This window comes from Dreissena polymorpha, chromosome 10 (genome assembly GCF_020536995.1).
Source record: "Dreissena polymorpha isolate Duluth1 chromosome 10, UMN_Dpol_1.0, whole genome shotgun sequence".
NCBI classification, from domain to species: Eukaryota; Metazoa; Mollusca; class Bivalvia; order Myida; family Dreissenidae; genus Dreissena; species Dreissena polymorpha.
In genome coordinates this window covers 59,369,298-59,395,239 of record NC_068364.1, presented here as the reverse complement: position 1 = coordinate 59,395,239, position 25,942 = coordinate 59,369,298, and the positions used below count along the sequence as shown (strand labels likewise).

The window sequence follows — 25,942 nt, the reverse complement described above, 5'->3', positions numbered from 1 at the left end:
CCTTAAAATTAAGCAAATGTTAATCAATACATATAGATGCAATTTGAAAGTGTGCAAAATTGTCCTTCAATCTATAGCCTAGTTAGCAACTAATTTATTATTCTGTTTAATTTTAAAACCGAAAGTAGAATTTCTTTACGTGTACGTTCATTTCGAAAAACACGATTATTTTTAAGTTTTAAAGCGCAAAAAAGATGGATTTCTACTGTGTAACCAATAGATATATTCTTATTGAGATAGATAAAACTAAATCTATAGCCTAGTTAACAAGTAATTTATTATTTTTCAACCGGTACCGCTTTTAAAACCGACAGTAGGATTTCTCGACGTATACGTCCATTTTCGACAAACGCGATTATTGTTAAGTTTCAAAGCGCAAAAGAGACGGATTTCTACCTTGTTACCACCAGATGTATTCTAATTGGCATAGATAAAATATGTTTCTTATTTATACTTAAATTTACTATGCCATGTATTTCATTTCAAGATGTGTGGCTTTAATCGTACGTTTTCATAAGAAAATACTTTAATTTAATTATACTTTATCATGGCTACACGATTTCATGAAGTAAAAGGAACAAGAAAAGGGCTCGTTCTTATTAACGCATTACCGCAAATAATTTGTTTGATTTCTTTATAGTTGGATACGTATGCCATTGCTCCTATTGATGTACGCGAATTTGGTAAGTATGAATATATAATTTCTATAAACAACATTGTGCACTACTTAAAGCAATGACAAAGGAACCAGTGTTGAACGTAAAATATCAACAATATTTTAAAAACCCAACAGCATTAAACAAATTATTTAAACTATTATGCAAAATCGTTAGCAAAATAATTTCAGCATTTTGGATCCTCTTATACATAGAGGCAATTTTAAATATGACACTAATCGACAAAGCCTTTGGCTTGTTTCAATGCGATATGGGACTAGTTTCTCAAAACTGTAACGACCAGTTAAGCTTACCGTCGTCAATTGTTTGATCACGCTTTTTGTGTGACTTAAATGTTAAGGCTTACATATATGAGGTTATTGTTAACAAATTTGAATGATCAAATACGTTTCTTAAGATTGATACAAATTTTGGTCTTAATTGTATTGTTATCTGGTCTTAAAGTTAACAGACAATTACCTTTACTTGCTGTTAAAGTTTTGTGCAACCGGATTATGTTATATATAACGCATTGCTTACGCTAATTCGTGAACGTAATTTTTTAAAAGCAAAATGCATTTATAGAGACTTTATGAGCCCACGCTTTTTGTTAGTGGCATATACGAGCTTCCAACTATTTAACAGTTCTCCCTACCTTCGGAGTAGAGATTTCAACTGGACGAGAATACATATTGCCGAACCATACTAAAATAGATGTGACAGTATCAGCCAAGTAAGTGGTTCGCTTTAAGGCTTACATAAGAACATTTGACTTGTTGCAATTATTTAAGATCTGAACGTATCGTATATATTCAATAACTATTTGTGTTTGTGCAACCGGATTATGGTATATATATATATATATATATATATATATATATATATATATATATATATATATATATATATATATATATATATATATCGCATTTCTCACGCTTATTCGTGAACGCACAAACGTGATCGCTGATAAACCGTGGTTCTTCTTCAACAGTTAGTTCATTATATGTGGGCTTTGATTATTCTTGCGTCCTTTGTTTGAAACGCGGAATTCTTTCGCCGCTATCAAACACTCCAGCATCGGATTCAGGATCTTGTTATTTCTTTTTAACATACACAGATACGTCTACGGCAAGCCGGTTGATGGAAGTGCAGGACTCGAGATTAACATCCGGAAGAAGGGAGATGTGTCGGACCCGAAACGCGTTTTAACTATCGGGAGAAAACCGGTATAACATCTGCATCGGCAGACAATAAATCTTTTTGGTTTGTTTCCTCGTCTTCGTTATGCTAAAGGAAAACCTGCCCTTAACGATTTGAATTATTGACATTTACGAAGGAACCTTATAAATCCGATTGGTGTTATAAACAATAATGTAGTACTATTTGTGTTTGTTTTAATATCCCATTATTTTAATCAAGTTATGTTTTATACACTTGCGTGAGTAAACTGTGTAACATATCCTGTTAGAATTTGTTTTATCTAAATAAAAGATTTTTTTTCTGCGAACGAGTTAACATTATTATAAATAAAGCAAAAACAAAGAACTGTCGTAATTATTAATATGTGTTTAGACCTCATATACGAATCCAGAGTCCGAATGTTTGTTCATGAATGTGCTTTTCGTTATAGTATAAACACATGAGAGAAGATTAATGTTATTCTATTGTAAATAAAGCTAAACTGAGCGCAACGCATATGCTAACCTATTTTGTTTTCTTGTGATGATGCAAACGGGTGAGGCATTATTATCTAAAACACATTAACTTAATATTGTATCCTTTATTTTATTTGATGTTTAAAAAAAAAGTTGCATGCAATAAGTTATAATCTGTTTACATTTAGCTAAATGGTAGCGCAGACTTTGAGGTCCCTATAGCGAAGCTTTTGCAAAGTTTTGGGGGACAGTTTCCCGCAGACGCCGTGTTAGAGTTGTCATCAACTGTTTATGAGTCGGCAACAGGAAAAGAAGAGTCGGGAGCCGATGATTCCGTCATGTTTGTAAATTGTCCCTTCAAGTTTGACTTGTCGCGTTCAAAGACTACTTACCGGAAAGGTTTCTATTATTACATACAGGTAAGAATGCATGTATGGATACTTACACAAGTGTTATACCTTCGTTGCGTGGGTTTCTTATATGCATGTTGTGGTATTATTTTCTGTCCTTTTCTTTTTTTTCTGATTGTACAGACAATTGTAAAGGACACTTGTGAAATTAGCAATACAATTAAAATAAATATAATTCGCAGATTAAAATGCTACATGCCAACGGTCAACCGGCAGGTCGGAAATTGTTCAATCTTACGATTGATGGCGGCAGTCCAAATCAACATCTGACGAACGAGGATGGTCATTATCTGGCTGCTCACATCCAGCCTGAAAACCAGAACTTGAAGCGCATGAAAATAAAGGTGTGTCCATTTCAATTAAATCTATGTAAGGTTCAAGCAATCAAGCGGAGCTAAGCGTTTTATAATACTGGAGCAATATCAGTATCTGAAGTTAAAACTTATTTGTATTTGAATTGAGTATCATTTGTATATAAAAATTAAACCATATCCGTTTTTGAATTGTTCAAATAATCGACTGTCTGTAAATGAATTATTAACCGAAGTCTTAATTGAAAATATTTTGTTGTAAAATGAAAATTAAATATTGGTACGAATGTTTTGTTGAATTGTGAAGGTCATATAAAACCTATTCTCAGGTTAAACCTATTCAGTTACGTACGTTATTGCGAAAAACATACATAAATAATTGTAAAACAATACAAAGACAATCTCCAAATGCTCTTCCATTCTCTTTTGATAATAATTTAATGGAGACAAATATGTGGCCGATTTTTACAAATAAAATGCACTCCTTTATGAACAACATATAAGTTCAAGATAACCATTGTCACATGCAACAAATACGAAAGGTTGCTATAGCGTAGTATATATGATTCGAAAAGCGACAATTCGGCCGTTCTAAACTGTGGATGTATTTAAACTTATTCTATTGACATCTAAAATTGGTTCAATCCTGAAAAGAGCTCGAGAGTGTCTCAAGAAAGCTACCAATACTATCAATGGTAAATACATAGGTTTAAACTAAACATATTACAACAAAATAAATCGCAATAAATACAAAGTTTTCATTTTTCCAAATAAGGGCATTTCGCGCTTTTGTGAAATCCTCTCTACAGAGTGCACTCTGTGGAAGACATGTTTGAAATTACTTTTTTGATCTTTTCCAGGTTTGGGCATTTAAGAGGATTTACATGGATTGTCATGTTCTGTATAGATTTCATAGATAATAACCTGTCCTAGACAAATAACTTCAAGCAATACTTTATGTCATGATATTATTTCTATAGTATGAGTTTACAATTGCTAAGGTTCAAGGATATCGCACTTCTTGAAAGCAACATCTTGTTTGGATATTTTTTGAATATATTGTGATATGTGTTTTGCTTTTACATTGTTTTCTACTAAACAATACAGATGACTTCTCATTGTTGTTGCTTACAAATTGTTTCTAAGTGTATCCAGAATCAGAATTCTTTCTTTCTACGACTCATTTTTTATATACGATCATTAAACGTTTTTTGTCCACAAACTTTTATATGAAAAGGGTAATGATTGCAATTATTCATGTAATGCATGTAACAACGATAGGATACGAGGGAATATCAACGCGTTGCCTTAATGAATAGTTGGGCATTTTTACTTTAGGTATATGATCCAGCTTTTGAAAACTGTGCACACGAGTTGGTCCTTGAGCAATACACGGGGGAACGTCAGATTGTCGTCGAGAAAGTAGAAAAAGTAAGGTTGCCTAATAAGAATTATGATTATGTATACCAATTGTCTTATTGTAAAGCTCTTTTGTAATTTGCAACGTTTGAATGATTCATAGTGTATTCATTATTTTAAAGACAAATTTAGCCAGTGCCAATAATACGTGAAGTGCCTTTTTTAAATGTGTGTTTCAATACACAAAAAGTATTACGAGTAACGTTTTTGTATATGTATTCTTTAGGAAGGTGCCTCGTTCATTCAAGCCAACACGGACATCAACATCAAACAAGCGGACAAATATTCAGGCATACTAATACTGGTTTGTATTTGCATTTTTTTACATTTATATTTAATTTGTTATTCATACATATGTGCCATGTTTGTGGTTAATGCTCCCTGAAATCAACGATTACCCACAATGCTCAGTTTGCATTGACCTTTCCTAGCTGGTGAACCCACCATGATTCGTTGGTAATTGTGTATGGTATTTGTGTAATGTACATATACGAATTGGTCACCTGCCGAAACCAAATGATCATGACCTGGCGATAAGGATGATCTGCTGTTGCAATTGGAGTTTAATTTATTTCATATGTTATGTGAAGTAATTCACTAAACTATACGTTTAACATTTTATATGGAATTTTTGGTTGTTAATTGCATATATCACGCTTGTTTTAAATTGTACTGCCAGCAACTTTCAAATGGAACATCGAATTAAAAATTATGGTCATGCTACATACATTTATACAAATGGCAATCTCTTACAATTTTATCTCGATGAGTTGTAAGCTATATGTATAGACGTTAAACGTTTGCAGTTTTTACTGTCGTCGAACATTAAGTTACCTGACTATATAACAAACATAGTTATTGCTTCTGTAGATAACAGCTCGCGGTAAGATTGTGCAGACAAAGTACTTCCCACCTTTCAAGACTCCCAGTTTTAAGTTGGAACAGGATGTTATGGACAAGGTCTCACCTGTTGGCCGAGTGTTTGCTTTTTATGTGTACAACGCACAACTAGTAGCAGATTCGTCAATTTTTCATGTAAAAGCAAAATGTCGAGAACAGGTGAGTCAGTTTGTAAACTCAATTGCAAAATTAACAACAATCCGTTTGCAAAACATATACAAGGTTGTATCTATACTTTAATTTAAGTTTATTCGTATATATAATCTAGCATTTCCCTTATCTTAAATGCAATATTCGTTTTATAAATCAAACATATGAAATTATTTAGACTTAATGCTTATTGTCAACAAAAATCGTCTTAACATCGAAAACTGACGTAAAAAATCATTGGATGGTTTATAAAACGATGTAACGCAACTGAAATAAGTTAACCTGTCTAACAACTTGCGAATCGTGTCATTGGAACTATTTAAACGACACTTTTTGTTTCATACGTGCAACGAGTAAAACGGTGCGACTTTTCTCTTCCGGTTATTTAAAAAAAAGGACTATCTATCATCTTAAACACAGTTTTGCTATTTGTCATTGCTCTTTATTTTTGTTCGCTTTAAATTAGGAGAGATTTGGCAAATATATTGGCTTTTCGAACATTTGATGCATATGTTGTATTGATACCTGTTTTAGATTGATTGACTTATGTTCACTTTACTTAATCCACTTCTTTGTCATGATGAGTAATAGTTTGCGACATTTGATGTCGAAATTAAAACACTTTGTGGCCTCACAAACAACTCTTTTTGTCGTTTTTACTACTTATTAACACCCGTTTAATTTTTCATAAAACCGATTACACTTAAAATTCTAATGTATAGTGCGGGATATTTTGACAGTTGAACAGTTCTGGGCAAATCAGATACAAATATTTCTTTCTAACATCTTATTAAAATATAGTTGAGTTGACAAACAAATCTAGCGTATGAGCAGCCTGGCTGCATTGCATTAAAGGTCAGAGTAATAACTCGCTCAATTTTCGGTGTCAAAACGGGTAGTGGGTAAACGTATTTAATTTTTCTCAAAATATTTGGCTTATTCAACGTCTAGCTACATGTATGCTGTACATGAAAGGTAATAGCAATAACTCTAACATTTTTCCGTGGCAATGCGGTATGTTGGCTATATAAATAAATAGGTTGTTTTAAATGTTAGCACTATATTCATTATTCACTATTATTATTATTATTATTATTATTATTATTATTATTATTATTATTATTATTATTATTATTATTATTATTCATTTATCGAATATCGTTTTTAAAATATTTAATGGGGCAGTTAATTTGCAAGTTGCAACTTATGCTGTAAAACACATTCTGGAATAAATATGTTTAAACCAATTTGCAATAAACTGTTGTTCCTATTGTTTAAGGAATGACTAGCAGCGACATACTATTTACTTTGTGATACCCTATATTACATAAAAATTAAAGCCGAAAATCAAGGAAGCTGCATCGTTGTATTAAGTATCATTATACAAAACATTTAAAATGTGCCCTTATAATACTGTTTTGACAATACAGCTGGAGCTCATACCGACGGAGGCCATGGTGAGGCCAGGTCAAACGTCCAAACTTACTGTCAAAGGGCCATCCGGAATGTGGGTGGGATTCAACGTCATTGACAAGGCGTTGCTATTATTGAAGAACACAAACGTTCTTAGGGAAGATAAGGTAATGAAGCGCATTCTGTTTACTTTTGGGTTTCAATAATATTTATTATTAAATATCGACACACGTAGGTTGTTTGAAGTGATGACAAAAAAGTATTATTCTTATAGAATGCATGTTTGTCGGTCACTGTAAAATAATAAAAATACTTGATATTTTATGCTATGCGATGTATGAGTTGAACATACTAGTGAACTATTATTCATTAAAATGGCGTTAGCTCTAATACTCTAGAGGAATTATGCACAAAGCATTGATTGGCACGTTTGGATGGATGTCTGCAGTGATGATGAGATCGCCAAGATGGTGGTACCCTTAAACAAGCTTTTTGAACGAGCTTAAAATGTATCAACATAACAACAGCTATTTATAAAATAGATACGTTGAAATCATTAACTGATGTATATTTATTGTATATTACACTTGATATAATTTAAGTGACAGTTAAACCCCTCTCTTGTTAGAGTTATATTCACATAATCTTCCGTTAATTAAGTCACGTTCTTTTTAACATGATTTCTCCTGAGCTTATGCATTCTCAACATGAGTTTTTCACATTTACACATTGCGTACAAAGATATGTCCTTCATTTCTATCAACAAGTGAGCTTTTCAACTTATATACGTGCCTTTGCAAACACTAAAGCCTGTTCAATTAAATAAATGCAACTAATCTTGGTGGTATGAGCGTGAATTTCGTATTATATCTCAAAGTAACAGACAAATAAGTGTGACAGTTAAAAAATTATTTCATTATTTTAAAAATTATGTCATATAGGCTCTATGTACATTTAGCCAATTTGCGAAAGTTGTTATTGGCATAGAGGCATATGAGAGCGGTGACGTCACATGTCTAGCAATAAAATGCCTGGCCTGCAATAAGTGCTCATTTATAGGGGCTGGATATGCTAAACAAAGCATTCGATAATCAAGATTGTGTACGTCGTCGATAATTCAATGAAGGAAATACATGATGTAACACAATTATATAGTGCAAGAGAGCAATATGTTATTGCACTGACATCTTTAGCAACATCACTATATTATCTGTATAAAAAAATCAATAATTTAATCCATACATATGGTTTTCATAGATATTCAATGAAATGGAAGCTCACGACCTCGGTTGTGGTGCCGGAGGTGGCAAGAACAGCGAAGAAATATTCAAAGTAAACACGCATTTATTTTTTATAAACATTAAATAATTATCACTTTAAATAATGAATAAGATTTCAAGTTTATCTGCAAAGTTTCATAAGAAACTTTCATTTCGTTATAGCTTGACAGAATTTATAGATTCTTTTCATACACACCTAGTATGTGTTTGTTTCTCTGAGTCGATAGTATTTCAATAAAGCCTATTGTTTTCGACCTAATCGGGCTTAAATAAACAAATTTTAACTGAACGTTTTTTTCACCTGAACTAGTAAAAGTTACTGAACATGCTATTTTTACCAGTTTTAGCACATTTGGTTATACATGCTACTGTTTTCATGTGTGTATATATTTAATGTTTTTTTTTCATTTCAGATCTAAATTTGTTGATTCAAATTCTCTTATTTATAAAAGCATGTTTTCTGCTGATCACAATTTTGACATGACAGAAAAACCAAATTCTCAATAAATTGTAAAATCTCCATTTGGGAGTGCCCACTCTTTCTTTTCCAGAACGCTGGTCTGACAATTCTAACAAACGCTAATGTGAACGCTGAACACATTCAACGAGAGACGACTGAATGTGCCGCTAAAAAACGCAAACGACGCGCTGTCCCTGACGAAAACGGTACATTGATAGCTAATTAGTAGCTATAATTTTCTCATACAAAGTATGCACATATTCTACATTCCTCAATTGAGTGCGTTAGCTAACGACTGATTACGACAAAACTGGTTTTACACTTCCAGGTTGTTATTTTGGTGCAAACCCAGTGTGCTGCGAACAGGGCGTCCAGTTTGCATTTGATGTTATATATGACTACGAACTGGAAAAGAGCCATTTCGACGAAGACGTTTCTGAACCCATTCCAAACATTGAATGCTATTCGAAAGCACGGAAACTGGCCGAAACGTATATAGACAAATTGCCATCTAAATGCCCGATGGCTTTTTACGAAGCGTGCGTTGTTACGATGACGGCTGAACTAAGTAGTATGTATTATGTTTGTAATCGTAGTAATAATGGTTTTATACAATAATAAACCTTTAAACGAATCTTTAAAAAGTGTGTTGCTCATTATATATAAAGAAAATCGTGAAAGGAAGATGATCTGAACTATGTTAAAAAACGTACAATAAAGGTACTGATTTTTGTTTACTTTTCTTTTGATAAAACGTATTTGACCCATTATTAATTCTTTTATTTCCGGTAACTTTCGACGAAGTCACAAACGGTCGTTTATATATATATATATAAATTTAAATAAATTAATAAATAAATATGATAAAATAAATAAATATACTCCGTGCCGTAGGAATAACCAATGGATTTAATATCATAGAATAAAAATTATAAAAAGAATTACAACGAGCGTTTTGCTTGTATGCGTAAAACTTTTGTCAACATATCTTGTCTTATGAGCGACCAAACACATGTATTCCTCCTTCTAGAGGTCGATTTTTAGCAATAACAAGAGACCCAACTTTTAATCCTGCACATACAAACCGGATCTTTTCTTATGCGCGACCAAACACATATATCCCTCCTTCTAGACTAATAAGGTGAGGCTTAGAATTAGTTAACGGCGAGTCTTGTCGAGTCTGATATATTGCACAAAGATTGGGAAATAGCCTGTTTTTCTGTGAATCATACTTTTGCGGCCTGATTTGTTAAAGTTATATTAAAATACGATCGCTACGACAACGCAAATCATGCGGAAATTAATATGTTTTATAGCGTCGGACGTGTTAATAATGACGTTATGCACACTTGCGCTTAAAAATTGCTAATATACGTTTTAAGCAGATTTATTTGATATTGTGTTACACATATTTTGTGTATTGATATTAAATTATGTGGTTTGTTGAATCGGACTCGTGCCCACCTAAAATTAAGACTTTTTGATTCCAAGAAACATGGCGGTTTTGTTGTGTGAATAACTATGACCAAGTGGGACGTTTAGTGACTTTAAGGTAGTGATACGTACAAGCATTTTCGACGGATTCAACTTGATTTAACTTAAGTTGTATAATTAAATAGTTGTGTATGTGCTACTACAGAAAACGTACAAGACGTTGCCACCGGCAGATCGGTCTTAGGTGCCAAAGATCAATACAAACTGGACGTCGAAATGTTAGCGGGATTTGGCATCTCCATGAAAGTTCGTAAAAAATTCACAGAAACGTCGTTCTTTTTTGACGAACAAATGATAAGGTAAACTGTTTCAAAATTGTGAGCATCCACATTAGAATTTATTTAAAATAGACGCTGTATGTTCATTATAAATAATTATAATTAAGCATCAAAGCTTTAAAAGAAAACTGTATCTTGATACTGTATCTTAAACTGTTTTGACGCATGATATCAAAGTCAAAAGGTTTACCAATTGCTCCCTGCCTACAATGCCTCTAGCAAAAACATATTTTAATACATTTGTTACTTTGAGATTGACATTCGAGGTGATTCTGGAACATCTCTTGAAATGAACCTACATGGTAGTTATGTTTTATTTGTTATATTTTTTGGATAAAAACATGCTTTGGGGATTGAGTATTTAAAGATCTTGTAAACGACGCGAAAGCTGTTGATTGAAAACTGTATAAGTTCACAACATATTTTTCATGTATATTAATGTGCATGTAGTAGCTGTGTATGTAAGGGTTTTTAAATATAACACTAACGTGTTTTATATTTAAAAGATGGCGTCTGTTTTCAGTGATAAGGGAATTACCACCGACCTTACATATCGAGATTCTATTACAGAATGGTCAATTCAAGCTATAGGTAACTTTTAATTGCAGATTTTTATATGTTGCATCAAAAAGAGGATAACTTAAGAATTTTTACACAATTTCAAATGTGTATGTAAAATACCGTAAATTGTTTAAACAAGAATATTTACATTTGAACTGTTCAACGTCATCTATGAAAATTCGTCCAAAATATGTAAATGTTAAGTATTATTTGATATCTTAATCATGCCCATACATCCCTTTAAAGAGCCTTCAATGATGGTCAATGTTGCTTTATATTCCATTGAAAGTTCCGTTATAAGTTTGTACATATTTTTTTTAGTGGTATACATCTATATTAAAATTTCGATGTAGGTATATCCGAAACCACCGGTGCCTGCATCGCAGTTCCCAAAGAAGTGAAAGTCTTTCAAGATTTTTTTATACAACTCGATCTGCCATACAAAGTCACACGAAAAGAAAATTTCAACGTGAAAGTGACAGTATTTAATTATCTTGGTAAAGAACAAAAAGTAAGTTATGTGAGGCAAAGCTGTTTTGTGGTATGGGCATTTGCATATTCATTGTGCACTTTTTGAAATATGATAAGTAAATTTGAGTAATCACATTATTGTACTTAACCGAAGCATTTATGGTCGAGAAACTAGGCAAATACTAGATATATTTAAATGTTATAGATTAAGGCGGAAAATTTAATTAATGTCAACTTATCCATCAGTTAGTCCTTAATTAGCGTTTATGTATGGGACGTGACAAAATAAGATATTGTATCCAACATTCATCCTGCGGAAATATTATTATTTTACCAATTTAATAGCATGATGTATGTAAAAAGCTGGCATACAATAAAACTAATAATAGAGATTATTTAACGCCGTAGGAAAACATTTCTGAAAATGTTATATTCCTTCATATAGAATCTAAAACATATCAACAACAATACGCTATATATGTGTTCATAAAGATGTATATTAATTCCACAAGTTATTAGCTTCATGTGACAAATCAGTTATTTATAATGTATGTTAATATCTCAAAGAAGCTCTTGTGATAAGGAATGCGATTCTAAATAATTCTGTTCAATTATTTGATTACCGATTTGATAGTTTATTAGTATGTGTCTGTTTTACGTTATGTAATGTTATTTTGTTATACCTTATGCTTTAGTATGAAGACGACGTACTTGTGTATAAGTCTTAATAAACTGTCTGTCTGTCTGTCTGTCTGTCTGTCTGTCTGTCTGTCTGTCTGTCTGTCTGTCTGTCTGTCTGTCTGTCTGTCTGTCTGTCTGTCTGTCTGTCTGTCTGTCTGTCTGTCTGTCTGTCTGTCTGTCTGTCTGTCTGTCTGTCTGTCTGTCTGTCTGTCTGTCTGTCTGTCTGTCTGTCTGTCTGTCTGTCTGTCTGTCTGTCTGTCTGTCTGTCTGTCTGTCTGTCTGTCTGTCTGTCTGTCTGTCTGTCTGTCTGTCTGTCTGTCTGTCTGTCTGTCTGTCTGTCTGTCTGTCTGTCTGTCTGTCTGTCTGTCTGTCTGTCTGTCTGTCTGTCTGTCTGTCTGTCTGTCTGTCTGTCTGTCTGTCTGTCTGTCTGTCTGTCTGTCTGTCTGTCTGTCTGTCTGTCTGTCTGTCTGTCTGTCTGTCTGTCTGTCTGTCCGTCCGTCCGTCCGTCCGTCCGTCCGTCCGTCCGTCAGTCCGTCTGTCCGTCTGTCTGTCTGTCTGTCTGTCTGCCTGTCTGTCTGCCTGTCTGTCTGCCTGTTTGTCTGTCTGTCTGTCTGTCTGTCTGTCTGTCTGTCTGTCTGTCTGTCTGTCATATAATTATGACAATTAAAGGCTCGTGTGTACCTAAAAGGCGTCGGCAATTTGTGCTATGGCGTCGATCCTGGCCAACCATCACCACCGCAGTTTATCACCTTGGTAAGTTACATATTTATGTTGCGTCTGTTGCAAACATTCTTTCATCACTTATACGTTGAGGTCACCCGCCTACACCGCAGCTTTATTTTGCAACAGAGCGTAATTCAACGTCAACAATGTTATATTGCATGCAAACAAATTGAGATTAATCATTAATTGCACATACATTTTATATGGCATTAGAACCTGATACTGTAGAGGAGCTTATAGATGTTTTATTTAATGGCATATACATCTAGGTATGCTTGTGATTGAACTAGTGTGCCTTACTAATGATACAACAAGCATAGCTGACTGAAGCCTATCTGCTGGGGTTGTATACCAGAAGCATCTTAATTTAAATTTTATTCTTATCCTTAAATTGGGAAATGTTTATAAGTGTTTCATAACATATTACAATAGATTGGCATCAAGATATACATTTAAATAACATTATTATGCCAATGTTATTTTAGGAATACCAAAAACATGTGTTTCCTTTTTAAGTAAACAAATGCAAAACATTGTAGTTTTGAACTTAAGTGAAATTATTTAAGAAATGACTTAAGATGTTTCCGGAATACCACCCCAGGATATCTTAATTTATAGCAAAGCATGAAACTCCAGAAACATGATCGTGGGATAAATCCTTGTTAATGTTCGGAAGTATTTCATTCAAATGGTGATTTAAATATGCTGCATATTACAGGATAACATATACTGCATACAAATGTACTATAAAATAATAACCAACACGTGGGTCACTGTAATGAAACGGCCAATTTAAAACATTAGGAGTTGCAAACGCTTCGAAAATCTGCATAACCTCTTCTTATATCAGAAATAATCTCTAGCACACGGATGTAAATTAACATTTAACTCATATCATAAATATTTATTAAGAAAATCATTACAATATAGTTATACTTCGATTTATATGATATCTTAATAAATAGTGAAAAAACAAGATCAAGATAATTACAACCTATTGATAAAATGAAAAATATTCGAATATCAGCTAAAAGGTTACACAAGAACCTAGCATCAGATTGTAAAAAATCCTCATTAGTGTTAGGCAATTGAGACAAAGCAGCAACACGGTGTGTTTAATCGGATACAATCTGCCTTTTAGCCTTCGAACAGCGCAAATACTCTGACGTTTCCCGTTATTCCCCTGAAAGCGGGAACCTATCCAATAACGGTGTCAGCATTTGTGACGAACGAGAATGCACCGATCGCAGACATTGTGGAGAAACAACTTCTCGTTGTGGTAGTATTTCTTGCTTATCGTAATTATTTTTCAGATTGTGTCGTCGTATTTGAGTCAGAGCGTAGGTTATTAGATTGATCGGATACATGAAGTTGATCTGACGGCTCTTTATAATATATTCACAATACAGTTAGTGCCGTCGAATGTTATAAAACAAGTAAAGCAGATCGTTACAATTATAAGTACAATGTGTTGATCTTTGAACAGTCCTTAACTTTTAAGTAATACGTTGGCAGAGATCTGATATATTGCAGGTCAAATGAAATTTGTGAATCTTCAAGTGAAGAATTGTTGTAGTATAGAACTCGACACAGACATTAAAACTATATATAAGAGTGTATGATTCTGCTCAGTAGGTCGTCATAATAATGAACTATGAGGAGTAAATTAAAATGATCATCACGAACACGTGAGTTCAGTTTTATGTGAATATTTGTTGTGGTGTTTGGACACAAACCTTAATCTATGGATGCAACTAATAATAAAAGATGCATATTTTGCATACAATCAGGTCAGAGCCATGGTAAGTGGTCCACCATTAGGACTAGTATAAGGTGTGAATTTATAATTGCATTAGTTTCATATTCACGTTTATATGATTTTTTTATTTAACATTTATTCATTCAATGTTCTTTTATTTTCTCTTGCAATGATTAAAGCACCATACATACTCACAATCAACGAATATTTTGTAAACTATTTCGTAAAATAATGTTAACCATACAAATTCAGTGCTCTTTATAGCAATTGCCACAATTTCAACGCTAGATGTTGTCTGGTAAAATATATTTAACGAGTGACAAAATGCTCTTTTTATTTTTTGTGGGACAATTTATTCCATTTTTATTTCCCGCGACGATATCTGAACATTTACGAGCGAACAGAAAGCACAGGCAAGTGCGCTCCAAATAAAAGATAAAGAAAGATCCAAAATCACAGTTATGTATAACCCCGCACACACTATTATTTATGCACGCCCTCTGTTCTTTTTTTCTTGTTGAATCGCCAAGAGCAGGACGTTCTCGCTTCAGCCCCGCTAATAAATAAACTTATGATTATCCATTAGAACTATGTCCTGCTTTTGACGGTGCCCGTAACCGATCTCGCAGTTCCGAACATTAACAGCTCAGGTCAGGAACTTTGAATTAATACCCCGACAAATAGTAAGAATTTTTATAAACATATTATAACTTGTATACATTTCAGAATGAAGGTATCCTAGTAAAATTGAACTTCACTGTATGTCTTGATCCGAATAACCAAATGGAAAACTGCATCCAAGCTCCAGAGGTGAAACGCATAGGTAAACGTTCGACGTTCAAAGAGTATTCGTGTGTGTTGAGGAGTTCGCATTGCCATGGATTTTGTTTGATGGATTGGTTAAAATACTTAGTTATACTATCAAATAGTGGACGAAATAGAATTGATAAATAGTTTGATCTAGTTTAAACATTTATAATGTTAGTTTTACTAATTTGTGCTATATTTTTCCAGAGCGGCTTAATGTTGGTGACTCATCGTCTGTGAAAATGGAAGTCAAGCTACCTTTGCCACTTACATCTTTGCCTGGAACTGCTTTTGCAAATGCATACATTAAAAGTAAAACCATTTCTATTTCTTTTGTATTACAAATTCATATTACAATACTCAGAGCTCCAGATAAGGATTTAGTCTAAAGGGTATTTCACCCAATGATATTATTGTTAAAGCGTATTTTACTCGTTTGTTTCAGCCATAAAGGGTATTTAGGAATATTTAGGGGTATTTTCCATTTCCATAGAAAACTGTCAACGTAAATGGCATGTTTACACTAGAAATATTATTATTTGTTATTAATATTATTAAATACAAACAGATTGAATTTAAAATGACGATATGAACAGACTTTCTCTAAAAATATTTCCGCATGAGCCGCTGGTCGCTTAAAACGTCCCTTTTTGATCCACAAACATGTTTATTACAAGCTTAGTTTGTTTGACTTACTTTTGATTCAAAGATTAACTTACAGTAAAAAATCAACTGGATGATTGGTTAAACCGGCTTTGTACTTAATAAATTTAAAATACGTACCAAGATTGTATTGCGTTTTGTTACGTACTGGGCCGTTTTTTTATTGCGTTATTTAATTTTTTCAATGCGTAAATACGCAGATAGGCCTCTTATCTGGAGCTCTGATGTCAATACTTATCTTACTATAATTTACTTTTAATTGTATTTTTTCACACACGTTTACGGGCTGTTCATATGGTATATGAAAATATGTGTTTATAGCAGTTAGTCAACATGTTCTTTAATAATGTTACTCAAACAAGCTTTCATAAACGTATATACACACAGATGAACTATAAACTTATTACTTAAAACCGATATAAGTTTGATTCAATCGTATTCGGTATTGTGTAATGAACACTCACAAATATACTAATCTTGAACATGTTAAAAATGTTAATGGCAACACTTTGTGCTTTAAAGCTCACCTTAGCACAACGTGCTCATTGTAAGCGACTGAGAAACTGTGATGTATCATTAGACTGCGCATCCGCCTTGGCATGCGTGCATGTCTCTGTCGACGTTTTTCGTTGCCAAAACGTTTTGGGAAGTCGTCTATGAATTTCGTCAAATTGTTTCGGTTCTTTGATTAATAAGGTAAATGAAACAAAAAGGATTATACCAATCAATACCTTATATAAAATAGTATTATCGGAAACCACATCGTATTGTAGTCTCTTTGATAATCTGTAAAAAATGTACTTGCGTCCAACTGGCCTCGAAACGGGGTAACCCGTTTAACGTAGACTTACAATTAAAACAAATATTAACATCTTATTTTCTGAAACTTGAAATCCCAAGTTAATTGTTTTTGGTGTGTAACATAATTAATACGGCTTTTTAAAAGCTGGTTCAAATCATGGCTCGGGAGACAACATTGGACACTTTACAGGGGTCACCAGTTTAACATAGCCCTTTATACATTATTTGTCGAATATTTTGGTGTGAAACCGAAGCGCGCAATGCATCCATATTCGGTATGAAGCATCATTAAACTTGAACTCATAGTGGGTTTATGAGTTTTGTAATCGTGTGGCTGTAATATTTTGTAAGTATCGCCGTCTGCGTAGTTAGCGTTAATAATGTTTTTCGTATAGAAAGTTGCATAACACAAGGTTTACAAATGTTGCATCCCGTCTGATATGACAAACCTTTCAACAAACTTCTTGTCCTTAACCGAACGCATATGTCTTTCATATTTGTGTGTAATGTCATATACACACGTGGTTTAATTCTGACCCTTGTTTCAAACACGGTAATACTTCGGGAGTGCCCTGTGATAAATTGTCTTATGAAATGAAAGTTATTTTTTTCTGATTACATGGCTTTTCGTTTGGTTTGTATGATAATTTTGAATTCCCCTCATTTCCTCAAATCCTGTTAAGGGATTAAAAGCTGACTACGCCCCAGGAGTCTTATAATGACACGTGACAAGTTCATTTTTAAAATCAACTCTACAAGAACATGGAACTGTCTGTAAAATATGTAGTTTATATTAAATAGCATATTTGTATATATATACCCATACATACATACATGTCAACTGTTCAAAGGTGAGCTTGCAATGATCCTTCAATAAAATCGTTTAACGTGTAAAGTGTCATTGTGATACCTCTGATAAAGGTAGAGTTGGTTTTTGTATCAGCAACACAGATCAGACGAAAAGTATTATTCTAGTATAAACGTCTTACATGTTTACATACATTTTTGTATGCTTATAAATAATAAAAATAGTAAAACGATTTTTATGTAATCAGAAACAACGTTTTCCGTGAATCGTTTATTATTTTATATATTATATTAGGGGAAGTTTGGAATAAGTATAATAACAACCAACACAATTATCATACCCTGGAATCGAGGCCGGGCGTCTTATTAACAAAACGAGGGCACGTTCACTCTACAATGCAGGCAGTTGATTAATATGGTAGTCGAAACGCTTTATCAGTATTTCACATGTAAACAATTATCGGCGAAAAGCATTCCCAACATTTGATTGATGATTATCCATATACTTTTTAAACACTTATAAATAGAAGTCTCCTTGGCTATTTTATAGTAATGCATATGCTATTTGTTCGAACATATGATAATTTTCTTTTGACAAATTTTGACACGTTCTGTTTGACCGTTCTATACCATCGGCAAATTTTAGTTATTTAAAACAAAACTAAACCCTAAAGAGCTATAACAATAAAATCGATAAACTTGAATGTAATGCTTTAATCAGATACACATCGTTCTTAAATGCCCTGCACATAATGACATGCATTTCTATTCCGTTACATTTACCCATATATGAACAAGTAGTGTGCGGTAATACAGTGTAGAATCGATGTTTGGTTGATGCCAAGGTTTACTGCTGTTTGCTAAAGTAAAGATCGGGTACTTGAGTATACCTATTCATTCTCTTTGCATCGATCACCAGGTAATTTGATGGGTGATGCCGTTACTTGTGTCCTGGAGGGTGTTGACAAGATGTTCAATGAACCTCAAGGCTGCGGTGAACAAACCATGATATACACAGCTCCAATCGTCTATGGAATGTATTTCCTGAAGCAAACAAAGACAATGGAGTCTACCCATGAGGATTCTGGCACTAGATACATGAGAAATGGTATGTTAATAAAAAGCTGACTAATTATGTGCATGTTTCACTGCAATACACTCACTTGCATCGTTATTTCTTAAACCACTCTTTGAAAATAGTGGGTGACTACAACAACTAAGGGAATAATATCAACATCGATCAGGGGTCCAAACAAATTTTAAGAAGAATCAACTATTCAAAAGATCTAACGACACTTGGGAGTTTGGTAGGGAACATTGAACGGTACTATACATCTACCTGAGCTTTGTAAAGAACACATATTTTTAATTTTATTATACGTTTATACAAATAACAAATTTAATACATTTTTGCCATAAATGAAATCGTAAATTACTCATTCGCGATAAGTGTTTCATTCGACCACGAACAAATGTACATGATAAAAGAATGATATACAAGTATTACGCTGCTCATATACTGTCGAGGGTTCTTTCGTCATATTTTTTTCAATAAGTATTCCAATAGGACAAACACCAAAACTATCATTTCAGATTGCTGCTATAATTTTCGAATAAAATTTCATTTGGTTTAATGGATAAAAATCGCATTAATCAAGAAATAAGTTTTCGATAAAAAAGTATTTATTGAAATATAGAATTCAATATTTTATTCCAAAAATAGTTTCTTTATATAAAGAAATTGGTTGTATTTTTGATATCAAGAATTTTACTTTTTGATATCAATAACATATTTATGATTCAAAAAATGAATTCTTCATCAAGAAAAAATAACCACAAACACGACTGGATGATGTTGTCATATCATTTTTTTTATATAAAAATATCGCTTTCTTGATAGTAGAAAATTATGTGTTGATGACAACAAGTCTCTCAAAAATAGACGAGGGTATGTGAAGTGTAGACACAAGGCTTACCTTTCGCGGTAATTATATTCAAAGTTTTTGACTGATCAACATGTTTCTATAGCAACGTGGTCTCAGCAAATGGCCTGTAAAATAAAAATCAATAAATCAGCCCGTTGCTGTCGACTCTTAAAATTCGTAAAATTCGAAATAACTAGTAGTTAACGTCGAAGTGTGGGACACGGGAACGGGTGGCATTTAACACTATTAAGAATTACATATAACCGTAGTACAACTGACTTTATGTATTAAAACACCATTTAATTCAAGTTTTTATCTTGATGTAGCATCTGACCGATTTGTGTTCCTTAGTCTTTAACTGGTTCAAACAGAACTGTGAACGTACTCCCTGACGATCAATATTAAGGTCAAATTTATGAAAGCATGAATTTGATTTTTTGTTATTTAGAATCGATTTTTTGATATAAAAAATCGAATTCTTGATTTAAAAAATAAGAGAATATAATGGTATTTATGATACGACTTTTTTGATATCAGTAAGTGATATTTGATATCAATGAAACGCATTTTGATTTTTTATATCGAGGAATCGATATTTTAATATTTATATTTCTATTTCTTGATAACGACAATCCTAAAATGCATTTATCTATATTAAGAATATACTATTTTAATATTGAAAGATAAATACAGATTATAAAAATTCCATAAACATATAAAATATGTATATAAATCAAAATGACACAAAAAAGTAAATGGCAACTCCAAATAGAAAAAGCCTTTTTGTTTAAATAGCATGTACTGATTACTTACTCTATACATTTAAATGCTATTATAAATATTTTGTGTAAATATTTTTGACCAATTATGTGCGCGTATTGATATTCAATCAGGGCGATTTATGGGATTGCTCATGCCGCATACGATATGAATTCATCGTTTTGTGAATTCGAACTTATTATTTATAGCAAATGCGATCCGAAAGTCAAATTATTTGTTATTGTTTGCAACGTGGTAGTTTCAAAACATCAGCCGAATTTTATAGATAGCTGAACAAATTATTTCGAAACTGGACTTAATGACTGTTTTAAAATGATTAAACAGACGATGGTGGATTTGTAAACTATGTTAATTTGTTTAATGGATTAAAAAAAAAATGTTTACTTTTGATCAGTGTCTTAAAGTGAGAATGAATATTTTGAAAAGAATAACAACATCTGACAGATGATAACAGTTAAATGCAAATAAACCAATCTCTGTATTGATTTTTACAGCGTCTAAATAAAATAACCAATTAAACAATAATGACATCTTGTTACAGGGATAACACGCCAACAATCAATGTACCAGAAAGATGACGGATCTTATGCAGCATGGAAAGATCATCCAACAAGTTTGTGGTAATTTAAAGGACCACCAACATTCGTTTATTTATAATTAAGGCTTACGGTATATAATACAATTATTAAAAGCATCAAGCAATAATAAAAGTATGATCCAAATATTAAAAAAACATAATAAGTGATATAAGACATGTAAATAATAATTCAATTATTGTACGGATTTTACCATTTACAAAGTTCATGAGAAACACAGCGAAGTAATACCCATTGACAATTTGAATTAATTTTCAAAATATGTGCAATGTATATATATGAATAAATATATATATAAATATATTTATTTATTCATATACACTAATGCAGACCTTTTCGTTGTAAGGGGTATAAATAAAGTAAATGCCACAAAGACTCCATAGAAAAATACATATTCCTTATAATTTAAGGAATGCAACCAAATTATCATACAAATAGAATCGGAGATAAAAAGGAAACCAATCTGTATAATAACTGATACACAATAACACAGCTTCTTGAACAGGTAATACTGAGAACAGAAAATATAATATATAACAAAATATTCAAGAGCAAAGCTACGTTAAACAACACGGCTGCGTACAAAAGAAGTGAAAAGCAAATAAACAAATACAATACCAAAACAAACAACCAAACAAAACTGATTAATTCGTACGGACTTAAAAAATTGGCGTTTGCTTCTCGCCAGTGATCTTCAAATTTGTGTTGATTGCTTTTCAGTAAATGCTTTCAACGATTGATCAATTTTCATATTACATTTTTAGCTTATCATCTTTATTAATCAATATTAAATAAGATTCCTAACATATCATGAGCGGTGTGATAGCACTTCAATTGCACCGTGTTTTTATGCTATCTGAACAGTACTTTTATCGACCTTAATATAAAGTAAAACTCCATCTGCTTCAGTAGTATTGTATTCTTATTATACACACCAAAACAGTTATAAAAATAGAAATACCGCTTCCAGCCTCTTACGGCTGAAAATATAACAGTATTGAAGATGTGTACGGCGATACAAGTTACTGCATCCACGCAGCATTAATCGAACTGTTGTGGAATTCAATAAAAAGAATTGAAACTCCAGCTGCTCCTTTGTTACAATAGCGAATGCTGGTAGTGTGTATACCGTTTCGTTCAATGATTTTGGTGAGCTGTCTTGGATGAAAGTAGTATCAGCAGCATATTATATTGTCAGTAGTTTGTATTCAACGTTTGCAATATTTATATCTATCATATTTGTATTTTCCCTAATTTATATTGCTAGAAGTTCAGCATACAGGCTAGAAATATAGCACGAGAAAAAAAACCTTTTCTGAAAAAGCGTTGCATGTTAAGGAAATCTTGTGGATATCAGTTTTGCTTGATAGTGGATGCTGTATGTTTGCAAAAAAAAAACGAATCAAGTTTTGTTACAAATTTCCATGTTTAATTGCCCAAGATAATAAGAAATTCAAATTCTATTATACGTTAGAGACCGCCAATATTGTTTTATTCAGTGTAATGAATACTTTCATATATAAACCTTTATTTTCTTCAATGGATCTGCATTTTTGTAAAACCTGTTTAAGATTAACATATTAGCTTTTTCATGACTCCGTTAATCTGGTAGTGTGCATTTTGTTTAAGAGAGTTATAAGGCGCCAATGTTAGACAAAAGCCAGCTCGGGAAGCATGTTAAAGTGCCTAGGTTTTTATTAAGTGCTTTATTTTGTTTTTAAAGGTTGCGTAGCAAGTGGAAATGCGGTTTTTTCTATCGACATTTCGCCATCTAAAGCGAAATTATACAAACAATAAAATAGAATAGTATAAACATATAAACAAGTATATATTGAACTTTAATTTGATATGTGGAGGTGCAAAAATGCCCATCCCGGTTAATATGTTTGTTTAGTTGAATCGTTCTAGCAAAACAATAGCGTCGCGAGTATAGCGCCGCCTAAATTGAAAATGCATTTTTTGTTCTTAAAAGGGTTAGTACATTTGAGTTAGGCGCAAAACAAATATAAAGAAATAACATTTTGTGCTAAAACGGGTCTTAACGTTTGAGTTATGTGTGATGCAATTTAACAATTACAATTGTGTAATAGTTAATAGTCATATTGTTTAAGTAATGCATGACGAAACAGAGAGACGGAAGTAATTGCGGATGGACGGTAGGACATAAGGACGCACTTATTTATTGGCCTAATTTAAATGTGTTTAGAGGGAGCATATAACGTATTCCAAAGAAAAGTTCATACATTATTTGTAACAAAGCGATGCCTTAGAGTGAACGTTGTTTTGCAGAAAAAACACACTCATTGAAGAGTTGCATATTTAACATTTACTTCGGACAAATGAGCAAGATCTATGTAAAAAGTATGAATGTATTTGTTTTAGGTTAACAGCATTTGTTGCTAAAGTATTCTGCCAAGCAGAGCAAATTGTAACAGGTCTGGTCAAACCGGATAGCCTGCAGAAAACGTTGGCATATATTTCTAAAAATAATAATGTTTCTGGCCATTTCCGGGACGAATCCCCGGTTATTCACAGGGAAATGCAGGTATTGACACTTTTTGACATAATTATTTGAATTAAATGTAGTATACATTTTGGTGTTACATTTTCGTATAAAATTATTTGCGCGATAATTTAAAACTGACGGCTGTTGGCCTCACGCAAATCATTTTAAATATGTTTTCATAAAAAAATTAACTAGGTTTGTAAATAAAATATTTGTATTTACTGTACTGTTTATCGCACTAGTTATGTGAGATATTGATTAATTGAAATGATACAAGTTAAAACAGTAATCGATTTTCCGGCGAGAATGGCCCCAGACATTGTCGCGGCAAGGTGTTGCCGGTTGAGCATTTCTAGAATACATTTTAGACAAATACACGCGCGTTACATCTGAGAAATAAATTAACTTGTGTCAAGTCTTGAAAAGAATCGCCATTAAAGGAGACAATTTCAAAATGACGTAATGGCAAGGTAGCATGAACAAATGTACTTCGAGCTGAAAACGTTTGACATGTTTTGCGAAGGAAAGGAAATGTATATGGTTTAAAATGTTAAAGAAAATAATTTACTCACTATATCTAGTCACGAGTGTCAGTACGTGTCTGAATTCTGAAGAAAATAACTTTTTTTACAGGGTGAGTTGGGTAAAGGAGATAGAAAATCAGATCCTTCGTTGACAGCTTTTGTTCTGACCTCCTTGCAAGAATGCAAACAACGAACACCGGTGCGTTTATTTTATTTAATTAATTGTCGTAATGATTTGCTAAACAGTTGATACAATTAAAGCACAAGTTAGATGTGCTAAGTAGCGTTCAACTCAAACAAGTACTAGTTTTGATACGATTACCATTAAGGCACAAATGCATCATAACAACATAATGCCATACCTAAATTGTTAGTTATGTCTGGTTGATAATAAATCGATATAACTGAAGTTAAAAATTTACTTCCAGGAGGTGCAGAATTCCATCAACCGAGCGATGGTGGCACTGGAGGGATTGCCAGATCAGACTTGGCAGGACAATCCATATCTTCTGGCACTATCGACATACGCTTTAGCTATATCAAATAGCGCAAAGAAAACTAAACTAAAAGAGAAACTCGTAAAACTCAGCCGAAATGATAAAGGTATGACATTTTATTATATATATGATTGTTTTATCTTTAATATTTTTTTTTAATGATCGGTATGATACATAATTTATTATTTAAGTTTATTGCGGTCGTCTGTGCAGTTCTCATAATGACGCTTTTGTTTGTCAATGCCAACTTGAAAAAAATGCATCAGTGATAGTTAAAAAATTGTATTGACGATACTCATGTACTTTAATTCTGGAAATATGCAACAATTAAACATTTTATAATGTATTGCCCCATTTACGATCGTCGCAGAAGGTAAACATGTGAAAGGGATTATTAGTGTAATATATAAATATGTTGGCATGTAAATCTATCAAGCGAAAAGCAGCAGTTTGCCAGCAAAAGCTCCTGACCTCTGCGACAGCTGGTTCATTTCCCGGCGAGTGTGAATGTGGTTGGTTGTAACAATAAAGGAACGGGGGGGGGGTCATTTTTAAGGTATGGTGGTCGCCAAAAACGAAAAAGCACACACAGATGATCAAGTGACTATTAGAAAACTAATAATTGAGTTGCTTTACTTGCAGGTCGCCTGTATTGGTCAAATAGCGGTGTTGCGGACTCCTATGCTGTAGAGACGACGGCATACGCCCTCCTTGCGTTCCTGAAGTTTGATGACTTTAAGACAAGCCACAAGATAGTCGCATGGTTGACGTCACAGAGCGACGCAATTGGAAAATGGCGTTCAACGCAAGTAAATAAATATTTTACCTCATGCTCTAAGGAAATAACTTAAACATTAAACAGAAGAAGAGAGATTTGAAAATCTAGTTTAAATAACGATTTTCGATGTATTTTTGCCGGGTATTTTCAAAGAAATGGAAAACAACACTAGTTAATACAATTCGATAGAATAACCAAAATGCTATCGTTTCCGGTCTTCTGTAAAATTGAACTCTTAAAACTTTGTTTCTTAAATAAATTTGCTGTGTACGAGCTTCTCAAATTGTCTTTATTTCCTTTGTAGGACACTGTGGTTGCTATGCAAGCCATGGCGGTATACAGTGCGCGAACGTACAATAAAGAGGTTGACCTCAATGTTGTAATTGAAAAGGGAAATGAGAAACACAAGGTAACCGTGAACAGTGAAAACACCCTTCTTCAAAAACTTATTCCAAAGGTACGTTGTTGGACTTTATAAATTTTAAGCAAACTGTTATGCTTTTTCCATTAAATATGTTTGTCTATATAGATTTTATTGTTTTAATTGCATTTTATTCATCAGAGAGTCTCAGAAGTGATACTGCAAGGGACATATCTATCGTGGTTCGACAGTTGTGAACGAAATCAAAGTCAA

At 33.0% G+C, this 25,942-nt stretch overlaps 1 protein-coding gene across 1 annotated transcript in view; it reads left to right on the top strand.

The window, feature by feature from the left end:
- The window catches only part of LOC127848033 (complement C3-like), a 58,680-nt gene that overhangs the window by 5,204 nt on the left and 27,534 nt on the right, over nt 1-25,942 (top strand). The window contains exons 7-32 of the mRNA XM_052380319.1: nt 641-683; nt 1,302-1,389; nt 1,777-1,885; nt 2,503-2,733; nt 2,907-3,068; nt 4,374-4,466; nt 4,681-4,758; nt 5,325-5,513; nt 6,935-7,084; nt 8,175-8,249; nt 8,749-8,863; nt 8,986-9,228; nt 10,297-10,450; nt 10,953-11,020; nt 11,344-11,501; nt 12,812-12,895; nt 14,007-14,144; nt 15,351-15,447; nt 15,639-15,743; nt 18,622-18,810; nt 20,949-21,027; nt 23,386-23,548; nt 24,143-24,232; nt 24,462-24,636; nt 25,173-25,339; nt 25,613-25,765. Coding sequence (XP_052236279.1) covers nt 641-683; nt 1,302-1,389; nt 1,777-1,885; nt 2,503-2,733; nt 2,907-3,068; nt 4,374-4,466; nt 4,681-4,758; nt 5,325-5,513; nt 6,935-7,084; nt 8,175-8,249; nt 8,749-8,863; nt 8,986-9,228; nt 10,297-10,450; nt 10,953-11,020; nt 11,344-11,501; nt 12,812-12,895; nt 14,007-14,144; nt 15,351-15,447; nt 15,639-15,743; nt 18,622-18,810; nt 20,949-21,027; nt 23,386-23,548; nt 24,143-24,232; nt 24,462-24,636; nt 25,173-25,339; nt 25,613-25,765 — 3,396 coding nt within the window. The remainder of the gene's footprint in view (nt 1-640; nt 684-1,301; nt 1,390-1,776; nt 1,886-2,502; nt 2,734-2,906; nt 3,069-4,373; nt 4,467-4,680; nt 4,759-5,324; nt 5,514-6,934; nt 7,085-8,174; nt 8,250-8,748; nt 8,864-8,985; nt 9,229-10,296; nt 10,451-10,952; nt 11,021-11,343; nt 11,502-12,811; nt 12,896-14,006; nt 14,145-15,350; nt 15,448-15,638; nt 15,744-18,621; nt 18,811-20,948; nt 21,028-23,385; nt 23,549-24,142; nt 24,233-24,461; nt 24,637-25,172; nt 25,340-25,612; nt 25,766-25,942) is intronic.